This window comes from Panthera tigris, chromosome X (genome assembly GCF_018350195.1).
Source record: "Panthera tigris isolate Pti1 chromosome X, P.tigris_Pti1_mat1.1, whole genome shotgun sequence".
NCBI classification, from domain to species: Eukaryota; Metazoa; Chordata; class Mammalia; order Carnivora; family Felidae; genus Panthera; species Panthera tigris.
Genome location: NC_056677.1, coordinates 63,032,114 through 63,051,870, shown reverse-complemented (window position 1 = coordinate 63,051,870; position 19,757 = coordinate 63,032,114). Strand labels below are relative to the sequence as shown.

The window sequence follows — 19,757 nt, the reverse complement described above, 5'->3', positions numbered from 1 at the left end:
GAAATAATAAAGATTAGAGCAGAATACAGAAACTAAAAATACAACAGATCAATGAAACCAGGAGTTGGTTCTTTGAAAAACACAATAAAATTGATAAAGCTCTAGCCAGATGTATCAAGAAAAAAACAGAGGGGCACCTGGGTGGCTCAGTAAGATGAGCATTCGACTCTTGATTTCAGCTCAGGTCATGATCCCAGGGTCATGGGATCGAGCCCCACATCATGCCTAAAATTCTCTCTCACCCTCTGCCCCTCTTACCCTCTTGTGCTTGCTCGCTCTCGCTCTCTCTCTCTCTCTGAAAAAAGAAAAGAGAAAAAAAGAGAAAGGACTCAACTAAATAAAATCACAAATTAAAGAGGAGAAACAACAATAAACACCACAGAAATACAAACAATTATAAAAGAATATTATGAAAACTTATATGCCAATAAATTGGGCAGTCTGGAAGAAATGGACAAATTCCTAGAAACATAAACTACCAAACTGAAACATGAAGAAATGGAAAATTTTAAGAGACTAATGCCCAGCAAAGAAATTGAATCAGTAGTCAAAAACCCCCAACAAACAAAAGTCTAAGGCCAGATGGCTTCCCAGTGGAGTTCTACCAAACATTTAAAGAATAGTTAATGCCTATTCTTCTCAAACTATTACAAAAAATGAAAAGGGAAGGAAAACTTTGAAATTCATTCTATGAGACCAGCATTACCCTGATATCAAAACCAGATAAAGACACTACTAAAAAAGTGTACAGGCCCCCCTGACAAACATGGATGCAAGAATTCTCAACAAGATGCTAGCAAATTAAATTGAATAGTATGTTAAAAGAATTGTTCACCATGATCAAGTGGGATTCATTCCTGGGATGCAAGACTGGTTCGATATTCACAAATCAATCAATGTGATACATTACATTAATAGAAGAAATGATAAGAACCATATGATCTCATCAAAGATGCAGAAAAAGCATTTGACAAAATACAGCATACTTTCTTAATAAAAACCCTCATGAAACTCGGGATAGAAGAAACATATCTTAACATCATAAAAGCCATATATGAAAATCCCACAGCTAATATCATCCTCAATGGGGGAAAACTGAGAGCTTTCCCCCTGAGATCAGGAATATGACAGGGATGTCCACTCTCACCACTGTTGTTTAACATAGTGTTGGAAGTCAGTGATCAGCAATCAGACAACAAAATGATATAAAAGGCATCCAAATTGGTAAAGGAGAAGTCAAACATTCACTTTTCATAGATGACATGATACTCTACATGGAAAACCTGAAAAACTCCACCAAAAATCTATGAGAACTGATACATGAATTCAGCAAAGTTGCAGGATACAAAAATCAATGTACAGAACTTGGTTGCATTTCTATACACCAATAATGAAGCAACAGGAAGAGAAATAAAGAAATCAATACCATTTACAATTGCACCGAAAAACATAAAATACCTAGGACAAAACCTAACCAAGGATGTAAAAGTTCTGTATGCTGAAAACTATAGAAAATTTACAAAATTGAGGAAGACACAAAGAAATGGAAAAATATTCCATGCTTATGGATTGGAAGAACAAATATCGTTAACATGTCAATACTACCCAAAGCAATGTACACATTCAATGCAATCCCAATCAAAATTGCACCGACATTGTTCTCAAAGCTAGAGCAAATGATCCTAAAATTTAGATGGAACCACAAAAGACCCCCAAAGAGCCTAAGTAATGTTGAAAAAGAAAACCAAAGCGGGAAACATCACAATCCCAGACTTTAGCCTCTACTACAAAGTTGTAATCATCAAGACAGTAGGTACTGGCACAAAAAACAGACATATAGACCAATGGAATAGAATAGAGAACCCAGAAATGGACCCACAAATGTATGGCCATATAATCTTTGACAAAGCAGGAAAGAATATCCAATGGAGAAAAAGTCTCTTTAGCAAATGGTGCTGGGAGAACTGGACAGCAACATGCAGAAGTATAAACCTGGACCACTTTCTTACACCATACACAAAAATAAATTCAAAATGGATGAAATACCTAAATGTGAGACAGGAAACCATCAAAACCCTAGATGAGAAAACAGGCAACAACCTCTTTGACCTCAGCCACAGCAACTTCTTACTTGACACATCTCTGAAAGCAAGTGAAATAAAAGCAAAAATGAACTATTGGGACCTCATCAAGATAAAAAGCTTCTGCACTGCAAAGGAAACAATCAACAAAACTAAAAGCAACCGACAGAATGGGAAAAGATGTCTGCAAATGACATTTCATATAAAGGGTTAGTATCCAAAATCTACAAAGAACTTACCAAGTTCAACACCCAAAAAACAAATACTCCAGTGAAGAAATGGGCAGAAGACATGAATAGACACTTCCCCAAAGAAGACACCCAGATAGCCAACAGACACATGAAAAGATGCTCAACATCACTCATCTTCAGGGAAATACAAATCAAAACCACATTGAGATGCCACCTCACACTGGTCAGAGTGGCTAAAATTAACAACTCAGGAAACAACAGATGTTGGTGAGGATGTGGAGAAATGTGAACTTTCTTGCACTGTGAGATGGAATGCAAACTGGTGCAACCACTCTGGAAAACAGTGTGGAGGTTCCTCAAAAAATTCAAAATAGAACTACCCTACAACCTAGCAATAGCACTACTAGGAATTTATCCAAAGGATACAGGAGTGCTGATGCATAGGGGCACTTGTACCCCAATGTTTAGAGCAGCACTCTCAACAATAGCCAAATCATGGAAAGAGTCTAAATGTCCATCAATTGATGAATGGATAAAGAAATTGTGGTTTATATACACAATGGAATACTACGTGGCAATGAGAAAGAATGAAATGTGGCCTTTTGTAGCAACGTGGATGGAACTGGAGAGTGTTATGCTAAGTGAAATAAGTCATACAGAGTAAGACAGATACCATATGTTTTCACTCTGTTGTGGATCCTGAGAAACTTAACAGAAGACCATGGGGGAGGGGAAGGAAAAAAAAGGTTAGAAAGGGAGGGAGCCAAAACAGACTCTTAAAAACTGAGAACAAACTGAGGGTTGATGGGGGATGGGAGGAAGTAGATGGTGGGTGATAGGTGTTGAAGAGGGCATCTGTTGGGATGAGCACTGGGTGTTATATGGAAACCAATTTGACAATAAATTTCATATTAAAAAATACTCCACTTATAGCAATGGACAGATCATCTACATAGAAAATCAACAAAGAAACAATGGCTCTAAATGACACGCTAGACCAGGTGGACTTAATACACACACACACACACACACACACACACACACACACACACACAACATTTCTTTTTTTTTTTTTTTTTAATTTTTTTTTTTCAACGTTTTTTTTTTATTTATTTTTGGGACAGAGAGAGACAGAGCATGAACGGGGGAGGGGCAGAGAGAGAGGGAGACACAGAATCGGAATCAGGCTCCAGACTCTGAGCCATCAGCCCAGAGCCCGACGCGGGGCTCGAACTCACGGACCGCGAGATCGTGACCTGGCTGAAGTCGGACGCTTAACCGACTGCGCCACCCAGGCACCCCACAACATTTCATCCTAAAGTAGCAGAATACATATTCTTCTCAAGTGCACATGGAATATTCTCCAGAATAGATCACATATTGGGTCACAGATCATCCCTCAACAGGTAAAAAAATATTGAGATCATACCATGCATATTTTCAGATCACAACATTATGAATCTTGAAATGAACCACAAGAAAAAATTTGGAAAGCCCTCAGATACGTGAAAGTTAAATAACATCTTACTAAAGAATGAATGGATCAACCAAAAAATTAAAGAAGAAATAAAAAAATACATGGAAACAAATTAAAATGAAAACACAAGAGTCCAAGTCCTTTGGTGTGCAGCAAAGGCAGTCCTAAGAGGAATATATATTGTAATTCAGGCCTATCTCAAGAAATGAGAAAGGTCCCTAATACAAAACCTAACCTTATACTTAAAAAATCTGGAAAGAAGCAGCAAATAAAGCACAAAGCCAGCAGAAGAAGGAAATTTATAAAGATTAGAGCAGAAACAATATAGAATCTAAAAAAGTAAAAAAAAAAAAAATTAAAAAAAACAGTAGAACAGATCAATGAAACTAAGGGCTGGTTTTTTGAAAGAATAAACAAAATTGATAAACCCTTAGCCAGACTTCTCAAAAAGAAGAGAGAACCCAAATGGATAAAATCACGAAGGAAAGAGGAGAGATGACAACCAACACCACAGAAATACAATTATAAGTGAATACGATGAAAAATTATATGCCAACAAACTGGACAATCTGGGAGGAATGGTCAAATTCCTAGACACTCACACACTACCAAAACTCAAACAGGAAGAAATAGAAAACTTGAACAGACCCATAACCAGCAAAGGAATTGAGTTGGTTATCAAAACCTCCCAGCAAACAAGAGTCCTGGGCCAAATGGCTTCCCAGGGGAATTCTACCAGACATTTCAAGAAGAGTTAATCCTATTTTCCTCAAACTGTTCCAAAAAATAGAAATTGAAGGAAAGCTTCCAAACTCAGTCTACAAAGCCAACATGACCATGCATCTAAAGCCAAAGACCCCACTAAAAAGGAGAATTACAGGCCAATATCCCTGATGAACCTGGATGCAAAATTTCTCAATAAGATACTAGCAAATCAAACCCAACAGTACATTAAAAGAATTATTCACCATGATCAAGTGGGATTTATTCCTAAGCTGCAAGGCAGGTTTAATATTTGCAAAACAATCAATGTGATACACCACATTAATAAAAGAAAGGATAGGAACCATATGATTATTTCAAGAGATGCATAAAAAGTGTTTGACAGAATACAGCATCCTTTCATGATAAAAACCTTCAAGAAAGAGGAATATAAGGAATGTATCTTAACATTATAAAAGCCATATATGAAAGGCCCACAGCTAATATCATCCTCAATGAGGAAAAAATGAGAGCTTTCCCCCTAAGGTCAGGAACACAACTGAGATGTCCACTCTCGCCACTGTTGTTCAACATATACTGGAAGTCCTAGCCTCAGCAATCATAAAACAAAAAGAAATAAAAGGCATACAGATCAGCAAGAAATAATTCAAACTTTCACTCTTCACAGATGACATGACACTCTTCATGGAAAACCTGAAAGACTCCACAAAAAAAAACTGTTAGAGCTGATACATGAATTCAGCAAAGTCACAGGATACAAAATCAATGTACAGAAATCAGTTGCATTTCTATACACCATTAATGAAGCAGTTGCATTTCTATACACCAATAATGAAGCAGCAGAAAGAGATATCACAGATTGGTCCCATTTACAATTGCACCAAAATCAATAAGATACCGAGGAATAAACCTAACCAAAGACGTAAAAGATCTGTATGCTGAAAACTACAGAAATCTTATGAAAGCAATTGAAGAAGATACAAAGAAATGGAAAAACATTCCATGCTCATGATTGGAAGAACAAAAATTGTTAAATGTCGATAATACCCAAAGCAATCTACACACTCAATGCAATCCCTACCAAAATAACACCAGGATCCCCCACAGAGCTAGAACAAACAATCCTAAAATTTATATGGAACCAGAAAAGACCCTGAATAGCCAAAGCAATCCTGAAAAAGAAAATCAAAGCTGGAGGCATCAAAGTTCTGGACATTAAGGTGTATTACAAAGCTGTAATCATCAAGGTGTATTACAAAGCTGTAATCATCAAGACAGTACGGTATTGACACAAAAACAGACACCTAGATCAATGGAATAGAATAGAGAACCCAGAAATGGGCCCACAAATATATGACCAACTAATCTTTGACAAAGCAGGAAAGAGTATCCAATGGAAAAAAAGACACTCTCTTCAGCAAATGGTGCTGGGAGAACTGGACAGCAACACACAGAAGAATGAAACTGGACCCCTTTATTACATCATACACAAAAACAAATTCAAAGTGGATGAAAAACCTAAATGTGAGACAGGAAACCATCAAACTCCTAGAGGAGAAAACAGGCAGAAACCTCTTTGACCTCGGCCACAGCAACTTCTTACTTGACATGTCTCTAGAGGCAAGGGAAATAAAAGCAAAAATGAACGACTGCAATTCATCAAGATGAAAAGCTTCTGTACTGCAAAGGAAATAATCAGCAAAACCAAAAGGCAACTGATGGAATGGGAGAAGATATTTGCAAATGACATTTCAGATAAAGGGTTAGTATTCAAAATCTATAAAGAACTTACCAAACGCAACACCTGAAAAATAATCCAGTGAAAAAATGGGCAGAAGACATGAATAGACACTTTTCCAAACAAGACATCCAGATGGCTCATAGACACAAAAAAAGATGCTCATCACTCATCATCAGGGAAATACAAATCAAAACCACAATGAGATACTACCCTCACACCTTTCACAATGGCTAAAACGAACAACTCAGAAAACAACAGATTTTGGCAACAATGTGGAGAAAGAGGATCTCTTTTGCACTGCTGGTGGGAATGCAAACTGGTGCAGCCACTCTGGAAAACAGTATGGAAGTTCCTCAAAAAATTCAAAATAGAACTACCCTACAACCCAGTAATAGCACTACTAAGAATTTATCCAAAGGATACAGGAGTACAGGAGTGCTGATTCAAAGGGGCATATGCACCCCAATGTTTATAACAGCACTATCAACAATAGCCAAATTATGGAAAGAGCCCAAATGTCCATCGACTGATGAATGGATAAAGATGATGTGGTATGTATACACACACACACACACACACACACACACACACACACACAATGGAATATTACTTGGCAGTCAAAAAGAATAAAATCTTGCCATTTGCAACAACGTAGATGGAACTAGAGTGTATTATGCTAAGCACAATAAGTCAGTCAGAGAAAGACAAATATATGATTTCACTCATATGTGGAATTTGAGAAACACAACAGATGAACATAGGGGAAGGGAAGGAAAAATACGATAAAAACAGAGGGAAGCAAACCATAAGAGACTCGTAAACACAGAGAACAAGCTGAGGGTTGCTGCAGGGGAGGTGGGTGGGGGGATGGGCTAAATGGGGGTGGACATTAAGGAGGACACTTTTTGGGATTGAGCACTGGTTGTTGCATGTAAGAGATGAATCACTGCATTCCACTCCTAAAGGCAAGACTACACTGTATGTTAACTAACTTGAATTTAAAGTAAGCAAAAAGAAAAAAAGAAAAATTAATAAATAAAAAGTTGAAATAAAAAAGGATGAATGTATAGATGCAAAGTGCCTATCTAACTGACAAATAACTGCCCTACCAAGACAAAACCTCCAGTACTAAGTGAATAGACATTTCTAGAGAGCTTAGAACTAATTCCTACAAATATAAAAACCTGATATTCCTAGCAAGTAATACTTAGGAATATTACATACTCAAACACTTTTTTTGAAAGGACATTTAGGTTGATGTCACCACACTGGACTGACACCAAGAATCAGTCTAACGTGGACTTGATAAGACCAAAAATTCATATAAAAGTGAATATTATGTTAGACTATCTTCAGTTTTACCACTACATAAAAGAAAAGAAGGATGGCTGCAGGCAGTTCAGAGAAGTATTATTCGATAAGAAACAGAAAGAGCAAAATTATCCCACTGTAACATGGGGCCAAGAAAAACATTTCATTGTTATTTTTACTAAATATAAGCAATAGAAGATATGTTTAACTTGTCATAATGTATTCACATTCTCTTTTTTAAATGTCTTATATTTATGTAAACTAAGAATATATACTACAACTTATAAAATTTAAATATCCAAGAATTAAAATAAATTGCTGTAACGGGACAGAAATATGAAAAATATTATATTTTCTCACACAAAGTATTTAATTAGTCCTACTATTAATACTAATTGCCACTCTTAATTAGTCCTATTGTCTTGTTTAAATAATAGCATGTATGTAACAGAAAATACAGAAAAGCAATTTTAAATAAACATCTATTTTCATATTTTATATTAAAGCAATAACACATGTGCACAGTTATTTATTATATATTATAGGCCTTTCATGAGTCTTTTCATCTTGTATGGCTGTGTCCTGTGTTGGCGCCCTGAAGTTTCATCACCCCAACTTCATGGTACCATTCGATGGAGAAACAAAAAAATTAAAAAGTTGGTGTTTGTAAATTACATAGACAAGAAACTGGTAAACAGTGGTGCCTCCTGTGAAAGATAAATTAGTAGCTAGAAGAAACCATAAAGTTTCTTTTTCTTATTTTTGTAAATGTATTTTTAAAATTTTGCACCTTGTGTATCTACTACCTATTCCAAAGTGAGAAAATCACTATTAGTCTTATATAGTGATCGTCCATGGTCAGCTGAGAAAGGTGCTTGTGGGACCACAGGGATCAGTGTTCCCCCTGGAAACGGTGTGTTAAAAACACGTGATTCTTGGGGGACCTGCCTCATATTCAAGATGGCTGACTGGTCGATGACTGATTCAGAGGAGCCTGATGAGGTGAGCTGGTGTCCAAAACTGAAGGGCCTGCTAACCCCCAGAAATCAGTAAGAATTTGTTTTGTGAAGGAAGCCATTAGAGGGCTTTAAAGAAAGGAATACAGTTATGTGATGTATGACTGAGAGATCTGTTTGGTTGTGTGAAGAAGGTAGGGTAGCCCTATTTTCAGGACCTTTTTCTGTAGTCTTGGTGAGTACAGCTGTTGGTTTGGACTGTTAGCGTGGTTAGCACTGGATGAGGATGTGGAGACACAGACATGGTCCGACTTTGGGAAGTGGCCCTGATAAGACTTGTTATAGATTGTGGATTGTGGGGAGGGTGCGTAACATGGCTGACTGCTGTTACTGGCCTCGGTAGCTCAGAGTGCCTTTTCGTGGGATAAAGAACACGGTGGTGGATTGTAGACAATAGGAAAGAGTTCTCTCAGGGACACTTTAAGCTAGAGATGGTTAACTGATGCATGGGGTTTTTTTTGAAAGTCAGGTTATTCTGTGGAGACTGGAGAGGGGAGAAAACTACTCAAGGACAAGGGACAAGGCTGGAGAGGCTCAGCAGGGTGGGGAATCTTGCAGGCCCACAAAGGCTTTAGCTTTTCATCAGTATGAAATGGGTGAGGATGACAAGGCGTTGAGCTTGACGACAGTTGGCCAAAGGCCTGCTGTTGCCAGATTTAACAAATGAAAATACAGAACGCCGAGCTAAATTTAAATGTGAGATCAACCACAAATAATTTTTTACATAAATATAGCCTATGTAGTGTTTGGGATATACTTTGGCTGAAAACGTATTTGTTGTTGATCTGAAATTTTAACTGGGCGTTATTTACACAGGCACCCCATAAGGGCACGTGGAGGCAGGGCCTGTGCAGGCATTACAGGGAGATGGAAGGGCCAGAGTGGCAGCAGGGAAAGTGTGAAGAGGGGGTCCCAGCATAGACAAGGGTTACCCGTTTGGTACATTTTACAGGAGAACGGCTCTAGAAAGACGAGTGTCTTGGTTCTTCCAAGCGTTGGCCGAGGGTTCCCCGGGGAAGGCTTACTCGTCTCTGCCAATCCTCCGCGGCCTGCCGGCTCCGCTAGCCCAGCTGCCCTCAGCCTCCACCGCGTGGAGTAGCAGTAGAAAAGCCGCAGCCGGCTGGGCCGGAGTTGTAACCCCGCCTTCCGCACCCCGCAGGGGTGGAGTCTGAGCGAGGAGTCTGCGATCAGCCCTCTCTCCTCGGATGACAGGCGGCAGGATAACATGGAGTCGAGCAAGATGGCGCCTCCCAAGAACGCTCCGAGAGATGCCTTGGTAAGTGCAAAGGATGAGAGGCGGGGCATGAAGCTCCGCGCGGCCAGCGTCTAGGGAGGCAGGCCCCGGCGGAGGGCCTGAGGCTGGGCTCGCGTGCGGCTTCAGCCCAGCCGGAGCAGCCAGGAGTGGGATAAGGGGCTGCCCGTCTGGACCTTGGGGCGCTTCTCCCGCAACCCCCGCGGCCCTGCTAGAGGGAGGCTTGCGGCCCGCCGAAGTGCGCAGTCCAACCACCCGGCTTTGTCTACTGGGCCTTGGGCCCCAGACTCTTTGTGGTCTCGCCAGGTTGGCCAGCCGGGATTCTCGCGTCCAGCGTTCTTCCCCCATCGTCACAGAAGAAAATGACAACCAGCTGTAGCCACCCCTGCCTTTCCTAGGGTGAAAGGCATCCCGGGTCTTTTTCTTCTCTTTGCCCCCGCCCCCACCCCCGCCAAAAAAAAAAAAAAAAAAAAAAAGTTTTCAGCAGAGGTTTCAACGGGTTTGGGCGTGATTCTGATACACACTTGAGAAGAAAAGGATATGAGTACAAGTTTGGAGCCCAGAGAAAGGGGGACCTTGTATCATAAATACAAATACTACCTTCGGCCCAGTCTTGATTTCTAGTACCTACATCATACATCTGGCGTTTTTATTCGAATCTACAGGTGATGGCACAAATCCTGAAGGATATGGGAATTACGGAGTATGAACCAAGGGTTATAAATCAAATGTTGGAATTTGCATTCCGTAAGTTAACAAAACACCAAAAATTTGCCTAACTTGTGAATCTGAAAAGATTGTTTTATTGTAAGAACATTTTCAACTAAATTGCTTTAACAGTTAATAAGTATCATAGAACTTGGCTAAAGCAGAAAAAAGGAGCTCAAGCTAGGGGACAGTAGTATTTATACTGTGATATCTATTTAAAATTGATCATATAGGGGGGAGCCTGGGTAATTCAGTCATTAAGCTTCTGACTCTTGATCTTAGTTCAGGTCATGATCTCCCTCCTGGTTTGAGAGATTGAGCCCCTTGTTGGGTTCTGCTGTGACCGCACAGAGTCTGCTTGAGATTATCTCTCTCCCCTCTCTGCCCTCCCCTGCTCACCTCGCTGTCTCTCTCAAATAAGCTTAATAAAAAAATTTTTAGTTGATCATGTAGATCAGACAATTAGATATTAGAACCAAAATTCATAAATTTTCTACTAGTAGAACCTTCCATTAAGAAAAATGGCCATAAATATTAGGCTGTTTTCATAGGTTTAAGAAAATAATGTTTTGTTCTTAAAGGATATGTGACTACAATTCTGGATGATGCGAAAATTTATTCAAGCCATGCTAAGAAACCTAATGTTGATGCAGATGATGTGAGACTGGCAATCCAGTGTCGGGCTGATCAGTCTTTTACTTCTCCTCCTCCAAGAGATGTGAGCAAAGTTATTTGAAGTTCATTTTACTTAAAAATTTTTAAATTGTAGTTCTAATAAGGATTTTTTTTTAGTTTTTACTGGATATTGCAAGGCAGAAAAATCAAACCCCTTTACCACTGATTAAGCCATATGCAGGACCCAGACTGCCACCCGACAGATACTGCTTAACAGCTCCAAACTATAGGCTGAAGTCCTTAATTAAAAAGGTAAGAATTTTTAGTCAAATTAGTTTTTTAAAAAGATGAGATGTGTTAGGGCAATTTGTAAAAAGCACATTCCTATAGATAGATTAGTAAAGACTAAGATAATTTACTAGGATTTTTAAAATTTATAGCATTGAAAATACCATGTCTGCAATTAACTACTACATTAAAATACAAAATTTTTAGAGCTAAAAAGAACTTCAATGTTCATCTAACCAAACACTTAATTTTCACAACAGGAAACAGCCTCGATTCATCTGTGGAGTTAGTAGCAAAGCTGGGACTTATTCCCAGGTCTCATGCCTCCATTTATTTCCACTGTTTATCAGTTTTTTGTGATACCTGATAACAGAGTAAATGATATACCATCAGGAATTGGACTTATTTTCTGAAATATGACCTAAGGCTCTCCCACTACTGAGAAACTTCTCCCCACATTCAGCTACCTGCCTTTGTTGTCTGAAATTCTGCTAGAAGAGAGTTTCTTTCTTTTTAGGTTAAGATATTGACTAGTTAAGATTAAAAGTCATAAGGATGTTAGCTGTTATCCCCAAATAAGACTCTACCTTAAACACTATATAGAATTTTCTATGTGTGTGTTCATATCCATGTCCATATGCATATGCATTATATTCATGTTATATATATGTTTGTGAAGACTAGTTTCAATGTTGGATTTAGAACACTGATGAAACAAAAACGACATTCTTGCCATAGGTTTATCCATTAATAAGTCACATCAGCAATCCTAATTTCATTCTTGGTAAGTTTAGGGGTCAGATCTAAACAACATTAAAACTAATTTGTTTTTGAAATCCCCTAGGGACCTAACCAAGGAAGACTAGTTCCACGGTTAAGTGTTGGTGCTGTTAGTAGCAGACCTTCCACTCCTACTATAGGTAAGTGAGAGAGGGAAATGGTTTTTCTGACTGGTAAAGAAGTTCCTTGGCACTTAATTTTAAATTATAATTCAAGTCAAAAGCTGAGTCAGAAATTCCCAATATGTATTGCCATTGATACATTTACTTATCCTCTAGTAAAACTATAAACATATATCTTATCAGATTTCAAAATGAGAAAGCCACAAGGAGTATCTGATCCCAAATGAGTATAGAATTAGACATTACCCAGCGTTGTTGGAATAAACTGGGATACCAAAAACAGTTTAAGCTGTGTTCTCTGCCTTCTATACAAATCAAGTTGCCAAACACAACTCATGGCAGTAGCCTACTTATTTTCAGAAATTAAAGAACTTTCAGAGTATGTTCTGAACTGGCAAGAGAATGCAACCCAACTGGCAAGAGAATGCAACCCAAAGAAATTTAAAGTGTACAAAAAGCATATCAAATAAAAACTCACTGTTTTTAATACTAATCTTTTCAGAAGTAGTACTGATTGTCCTGTGTTGTCCCTTCAGGGTGTCTCCTGTGTCGTGACAGGTCCCCATCATTCTTTGAGCCTTTATTGCTTTTTGGCACAAGATGATCTAAGTTCATCTTATATTTTCCCTTACTCTAGTTCTACAACCAGCCATTTCTCTAAAGAGCCCTAGTTCCTTTTGGTGGAGAATGGTATTTAGAAACCATTAGGTTTCTTTTTAATGTTGTTGCTTAGGTAATAAGAGAAACATAAATAGATTTAGAGTTCCTGATTTTTTTTTTGGTCCTACATTCCTGCTGGATTTCTTTCATAATCAAAGTATTTTCAGAAATAATCCTCTTTGACCAGTACTGATTTCTTGGCTCTTATGTTTTATAACTTGAGTCCTATAGATGTCATATAGCTCTAATGTAAGCAGCATTTGATTTATGCAGTGTGTAGACAATCTCTTCATATTCTCATTTAAACATTTTTAAATCAACCGGGTATAGTATTAGTTGTACACTTCCAGTTACCTGCATGTGACCTTTGTGGGCAGAAATTCGCATATATAATTTGTGTAACTTTTAGGTCATATACTGTGTATCTGTGGATTCATATTACTTTAGTGAATACCAATTTTTTAAAAACTCTGGGCTGTGGTAATCCACTGCACGTGTTGGCCAGTTAACCAATTTTAGTTATCAGTTGTGATTTTTAGACATTTATTATACATGTTTTAGAGATTTTGAAAATCTAAAATGAGGGAACTGCTAAAATCTAGTATTAAAATACAGGTTTTGAACTTTGAAAAAATGGAATTCTATAAAGCATCCAAGATCTAAGCATCTACTCTGTTCAATTTTAAAACCTAAACTCCATACTTCCTTAAATGTTAAATCGTTATGATAATGGCCAAGAAAACATCTACCTATTGTGAATTTCTTGACAAAATAAAACACATACTGTTTCATTAAGCTTCACCAAATTCTTTGAACTGATCCTTAATACAACAGAAAACTTGCCTAGGAATGAAGATACATTAGAGTAAGGCCTCACCTTCTCAGTTTGGGAGAGAAAGCATTAGGGCCAGATTCCTGTGTACCTTTGAACTCTCTTCCCCTATTTAGGCTTTCTTCCCCCATTTAGGCTTTCTTCTCCTTTGTTTCTGGAGAGGGTAGTTGTAGTTTTTTCAGCAACTCTTCCCTGGGCAGACTGCTGGTTCCAGGAGAAAGGGATGTATGGAAAACCTGCATCCCCAAAGGAAAAACTAGGAACACACATGTTTCCATAAATGTATTTTTTAAGAGAGCTATGATGTCAGTATACATCTTTGAGTCTTGCAAAATTTATTCATTAAACAAAAATTGTTGAGTGCCTATTAGGAGTAAGGCACAAAGACCATATGTTCTTAAAGATAAAAAGTGTTAGCCAGGCTTGTAATTTAGTGAACAAGAGAAGATACTAATAAAGGTTCCTATGACAAGGCAATTTCAGAGGCAGGCATTGACTTCTGAGCAAATCAAGGAAATTTTATAAAATAGGGTGGTATTTGAGTTGTACCTTGGAATAACTGGTAGAGTTGAGGGGGGTTTGGACTAGGTTATCTCCACAATCCCTTTCTGTTCAAAAAAAGTACTTGGATATAGAATAGGAATATGACTTTTGTACCCACCTGGGGACCCTAAGAGGTGTATTTGATAGGCTTTTGTTAGATGCATGTTGATTTACCTTCATAGGCATAGTAGACATCTTCTAATTCCCAGTAAGTGACAGATTAAAAGTGCTACCTAAGGTAATTAATAGAAAACTTGGGTCTATTCTGCTGGTTTATTTGGACACTCAGTTTCACAACCTCACGTAGCTAAAATTCAGTGCCAGGTGGTTTGAAGAGCTATACATGGATTATTTTAACTTTCACAAGAATCTTATGTAAGTGATAGTTATCTCCATTTGACAGGTGAGAAAACTAAAGTATTAAAAGATTAAATAACTTGCCCAAGGACACTCATCTAGTAGGTGATAAAGCCTGAATTCAAACTCAAGTAGGTAGGCTCCACAGTACATTCTTTACTACTATACTGTCCTGAACTTTTAGCATTTAAACCGTTGAGTTTGTACTTTGCTTATTTCTGATTTTTTTCTCACCATTCATTAGTTCCTTGTGCTTTGAAGGTAGTTTCTTATAAGCTAAGGAGTGCAGAATATGAACCTGTGTAATGAAGTCACCTAACTAACATGGTCTGTTAATTACAACTACAGCAACCCCACAAACAGCTTCTGTCCCAAGTAAAGTTGCACCTCCAGTGTCAGTGACAAGCCAAAGATTTACAGTGCAGATTCCACCTTCTCAGTCCACACCTGTCAAACCAGGTAACATGATGGGGAGGGTGGCATTGAAAGTGGTTCTTTTATTTTTTCTGAATCTTAAAATTTGTGAATAATTTGTGATTATAGAGTAATTTGTATTCTTATAGCAAGAGTTAAGTTGTTTTAACATACCAGGAAGGTGGCAGTAATGCTGCAAATTAGTGTTCTTCAGAAGGGTCTATGACCCCACTAAAATTGTATGAAATTTTACAAATATGTAATGTTTTGGGAATGGAGAGTATTCAGCATGATCATCAAATTCTCAAAGAACACAACTAAAATAAGTTAGGGTCCACAAATCTAACGCATCTTCAGGGAAAAGCACTTAGGGTTAAAGCTCAAAAAAATAATATAACAGTGTACAACAAATAAAAATTGTACTTTTACTCACTTTATGGAAGGATCCATATAAAGTTGGAATAATATATAAGTAGAATTCTGTTATAGCCTAATTTATTACTGCATATATTTCAATTGAACATCTTCTGAAACCTAAATGTACATAGTGAACTACTTATATAAAATACTGGCTTATAAGGGGAATGTGATTCCTGACCTTGAACATGTGCCTTTAATATGTTCCATGATGAATCCAGCACACTGCTTCCCATGGCTAAGTATTAACTAAAATTTTAGGTAGTTAAGTTTAAAAAAAACCAGAACTTTAATGTTGTACTAGATACTAGTTTAAATACTGTAAAGTATTAAAAAATTTTATTCAACTCCTAATGCAGTATAAATACCCTAGTTTCTTCTATGATGTAGTTGCTATTCATGCTATTAAAATTGTTGTTAGAATTATAATTTAGATTTGTTGAATACTTTTTACTATGTTTCTGATTTGGGGTAATTCAGTTTGAAGGTGTTTTCTCCTGTTTATAGTTCCTGCAACGACTGCAGTTCAAAATGTTCTGATTAATCCTTCAATAATTGGGCCCAAAAATATTCTTATTACCACCAACATGGTTTCATCACAGAACACGGCCAACGAATCAAACCCATTGAAGAGAAAACATGAAGAAGATGATGACAATGATACTATGTAAGGAATACAATCAAGATGTATTTCAAACGTGTAGTTGGTTTGGAGCCCAGTATACTGAACTAGAACATTCTTTATCTTCTCAAGTTTTATCTCAGAAAACTTAAATGTAGCTGCAGTATTTTTCACATTGGCTTAAACTGTTAGATGTCTTAAGCATACCAGTGTTTTTTCATTAGGCTCCAAGTAAAAAAGTATTTGTTTCTTAATACATTAATTCATTAATGTTAAATTCTATCATGACTTTTTTATTTGGAAGCAGTTTTCTGCCATGTTTCACTGACAGCAGCACTTAAGTTTCAATTGCTACAGCCTGATCAGTAGACTAATCTTTAACAGCATCATTTCTATCTACATTTAAATACTACTTTCTTTTCAAGGTAAAATAGTCACAACTTTGGTTTTCACCAACTTTTTTTAACCAAATCTCTAAATTTAGGAAGATTTTTTTGGAAAAGATGGATTTAAAGGGATTCTAAATCCATTTTAAGTGTATTTGTTTCTTGGTGTTCTCTAACCTCCCACCTCAACCCCGTTTCTAGATCCCATTCATTTTCTGTACTGCCTCTTCCCCATAGGCTTAAGTTTCTCCCAGTGCTCTTAGAAGGCCAAAACTGGAATTTTAAAAGTGTAGTTCCTGATAATACAGTTCAGTGTCATTTTCCTATTTTTAAAACCTGCTTTTACATGCCTGATATTCTGTGGTTCACTTTAACCCGAAGGTTTGCCTTGCTGTTTTACTCTCCATACCAGAACGGTTGAGTTTTACACCTTGCCTTTTATGCTCCTTGAGCTTTATTCTGCTTTTAACAGGTAGTTTTGGGGTCAGCTACAATTTCGATCTTATATTCCAAGTCGATAACTCCACCATATTTCACAATTCTAAATTTAACATAGAAGATGCTGTAGCTTTAAAATCTGCCTTGAGAAGTATATTTACACTGGACTTAGGCAAAAACCACTGAAGAGCAAGTTTTCTTCCTTTTCATCACATACATATATGCTATAATTACTACTGCTTGAACCCTTCTATTGGTATAATTCATTTTTCTAGCTTGTTGCTGAGGTTATCATATATGAGATGGGATCAAACCTGAAAATTCTCTAATGGTTTTCCTTCCTCTAGAAGGCCAACAATAAAAGCAAATCAGTGTAATGTGACTGGCACCTAAGTGTACCAGTAGGTTTCCCAGTAATGTTGTAATGTTGCTGAACACTTTTCTCTTATTTTCCATTTATACACATTTAAACATCTTAGTGGGAAAGATTGCAAAGCTTTCAAAAATATTAAATAGGTTTGTTGTTTTTAAGTTTGACATATTCAACATTGGAATACTTTTGCAGAATTTTCTAAAATAAATTTTCATATCATATCATAATTTAGAACTTGTAGCCAAGGATCCTCAAAACTTCAAACACAAGAAAGTTTCATGTTAGGATGGTGCTAGATAAATTGAAGAGAAATAGTCCAGTAACAGAGAAGACATGTCTCATCACAGTCTGCGTGTTTTTGGATATTAGGAAAAAGGTGATATCAAATTTATAAAAACAGATCTGATCAACATCATAGGAGAGAAATGTTCATTATATAGCATAGGATATCATTACTTGAATGTTCTCAGGGAGGCAGCATGTCAGAAGGCCTAGGGTCTAGTCCTGGCTCCATCATTTACTAACTATGTGATCTTACTTCACCTCTGAGCCTAGTTCTCTAGGCTAGTATACTGAACTAGGATAATAGGAATTATTATTCCTGTAATAGAATAACACCGACCCTGCCTACCTCACAGGGATGTTGTGAGGGTTTAATTGGTGTATGTGAAAGTTCTTTGAAAATTGTAAAATGGTTTATAACTCTAAGGAATTGTTAATGTATTTGTTCCAAGATTATTAATAAAAACTGAACTTAACCATTTCTTTCATTTTTGATTTAAGGGATTCAAGGAAGATGAACAAGACCCAGTAATTCTGAGGTCCAAGAAGCAATTAAGATTTAATGGGTGACTTAATTATAAATCAGGGAATTTCTTGCTTTTATTTGGAATCAGCATGTGACTCATAGTGAAGCAAAACAAAAATGAATATGGGCTTAAGTCTGTTAAAAACATATCATGCTGTCTTTGGTAGGAATTTGTACATATAATTGAAGCTGCAGTTGGAGTGTTCATCACTTGCTAGGTCAGCCAGGGGGTGCATTGCTCTTTCAAATGCAGACTGCTTTATCTTGCAGATCTCCCTTCCCTATAATTGCATCCACCCAATATAGCTTCTAAAATGACTTAAGGCAGCTCTTGTCCTCCAGCTTCTAGGTGGAATTTTTTAAGAGTTACTGAAGGTAAATGTGGTGAGGACATTGTTGTCCCAAGTTCTTCCTTTTACAAGTGGGAAACAAGTGTTTTTGATCTGAGTATGAATATAGGAGTACAGCCAGTATGTGGGGAAAATAGAAAACATAATGCACACTGGTCCCAAGGAGTCCAGAGTGAAAGTACTCAAGAGTTAGGAAAGACAACACTAATCAGAACAGCACATTCAAAACAGTGTGTATAGTAGGCTACCATATATATTTTAATTTATATGTGTATACATACATGGGATATGCTTTTTATATACATTAAGTAGCTCTAGAATGAATGAAACCAGTCTGACAGTAGCTGTTTCTAAAGAGGGTAACTGGTAGCTGGGGGACTGAGGTAGGAAGGTGTCTTCTCATTGTATACCCCTTTTTGACTTTTGTATCATGTGCTAGAGGGAGGTTTTGGACATAAAGAAAACAAGGAAAGTAGGAAACACGGAGTTTAAGAGACTGAATTAGTTGATGACACAAAGATCATAATCTCTATACAGGCATATACATCTATCATATGGAGGTTAAAACTGAATTTGTGACACATGCTAAAACTTTGCAATATTTTATCAATAATTCATAATTCTGTATTAAATCAGGAAGCACATCCTTGTACTACTATTGTAGTTTATGTGCTCACAAGTTGTTACATATTACCTTTCTCAACTAGGTGGTGAATTTCTTCAGGACATAAATGCTATCTTATATTCCCTCCATTATGTCCTAAGCATATAGCAGGTACTCAAATATTTTGCTATTTGTGTTTCCCCATTCATTCTCTGGATTAATGACCAAATAAATGGAGAATGATCCTGGAAGCAGAGTCTAGTAGAAAGTACTTAAAAGGTACAATCCAGGTTGGTGGATGGATGAATTGACAGTTGTAGAATCCAAGTGCTAGGTTTACAGGTGTTTATACAATTCTTTTAATTCCTCTGTACATATGAAATAAAATGTTGCAATTCCTCTGGACATATGAAATAATAAAATGTTGCAGGAAGGTAATCAGTAGCGGGGGGAAGTCTAGCCCAGCTGTAACATTAATTTGCTGGATCTATGAATAGCACCTCTGGGCCACCTCTACAAAAAGATCAGCTTAGAATTCCTGCTTCTCACACCAGGATATAGTGTACCATTAGAGGTATGCAGAAACATGGTGCATTTTAAAATTTACTACAACTATGGGGACAATATTAATTAAAATTCAAATGAATT

The 19,757-nt window shown here is 37.2% G+C and overlaps 1 protein-coding gene across 1 annotated transcript; it reads left to right on the top strand.

Annotated features, from left to right (window-relative positions):
• The first annotated feature begins 8,361 nt into the window (after positions 1-8,361).
• On the top strand, positions 8,362-18,105 carry TAF9B (TATA-box binding protein associated factor 9b). The gene is made up of 7 exons (XM_007095347.3): positions 8,362-9,816; positions 10,458-10,539; positions 11,082-11,218; positions 11,293-11,427; positions 12,248-12,323; positions 15,046-15,156; positions 16,036-18,105. Exons 1-7 carry the CDS (start codon positions 9,766-9,768, stop codon positions 16,197-16,199), a joined length of 756 nt encoding a protein of 251 aa, XP_007095409.1. The 5' UTR covers positions 8,362-9,765; the 3' UTR covers positions 16,200-18,105.
• The last annotated feature ends 1,652 nt before the right edge of the window (positions 18,106-19,757 follow it).

Coding starts and splice junctions, on each gene's coding strand:
- TAF9B (XM_007095347.3), top strand. CDS start 9,766: ATGGAGTCGAGCAAGATGGCGCCTCCCAAGAACGCTCCGAGAGATGCC. Junction 11,219..11,292: donor CTTCTCCTCCTCCAAGAGAT/GTGAGCAAAGTT, acceptor ATTTTTTTTTAG/TTTTTACTGGATATTGCAAG. Junction 12,324..15,045: donor ACCTTCCACTCCTACTATAG/GTAAGTGAGAGA, acceptor TTACAACTACAG/CAACCCCACAAACAGCTTCT.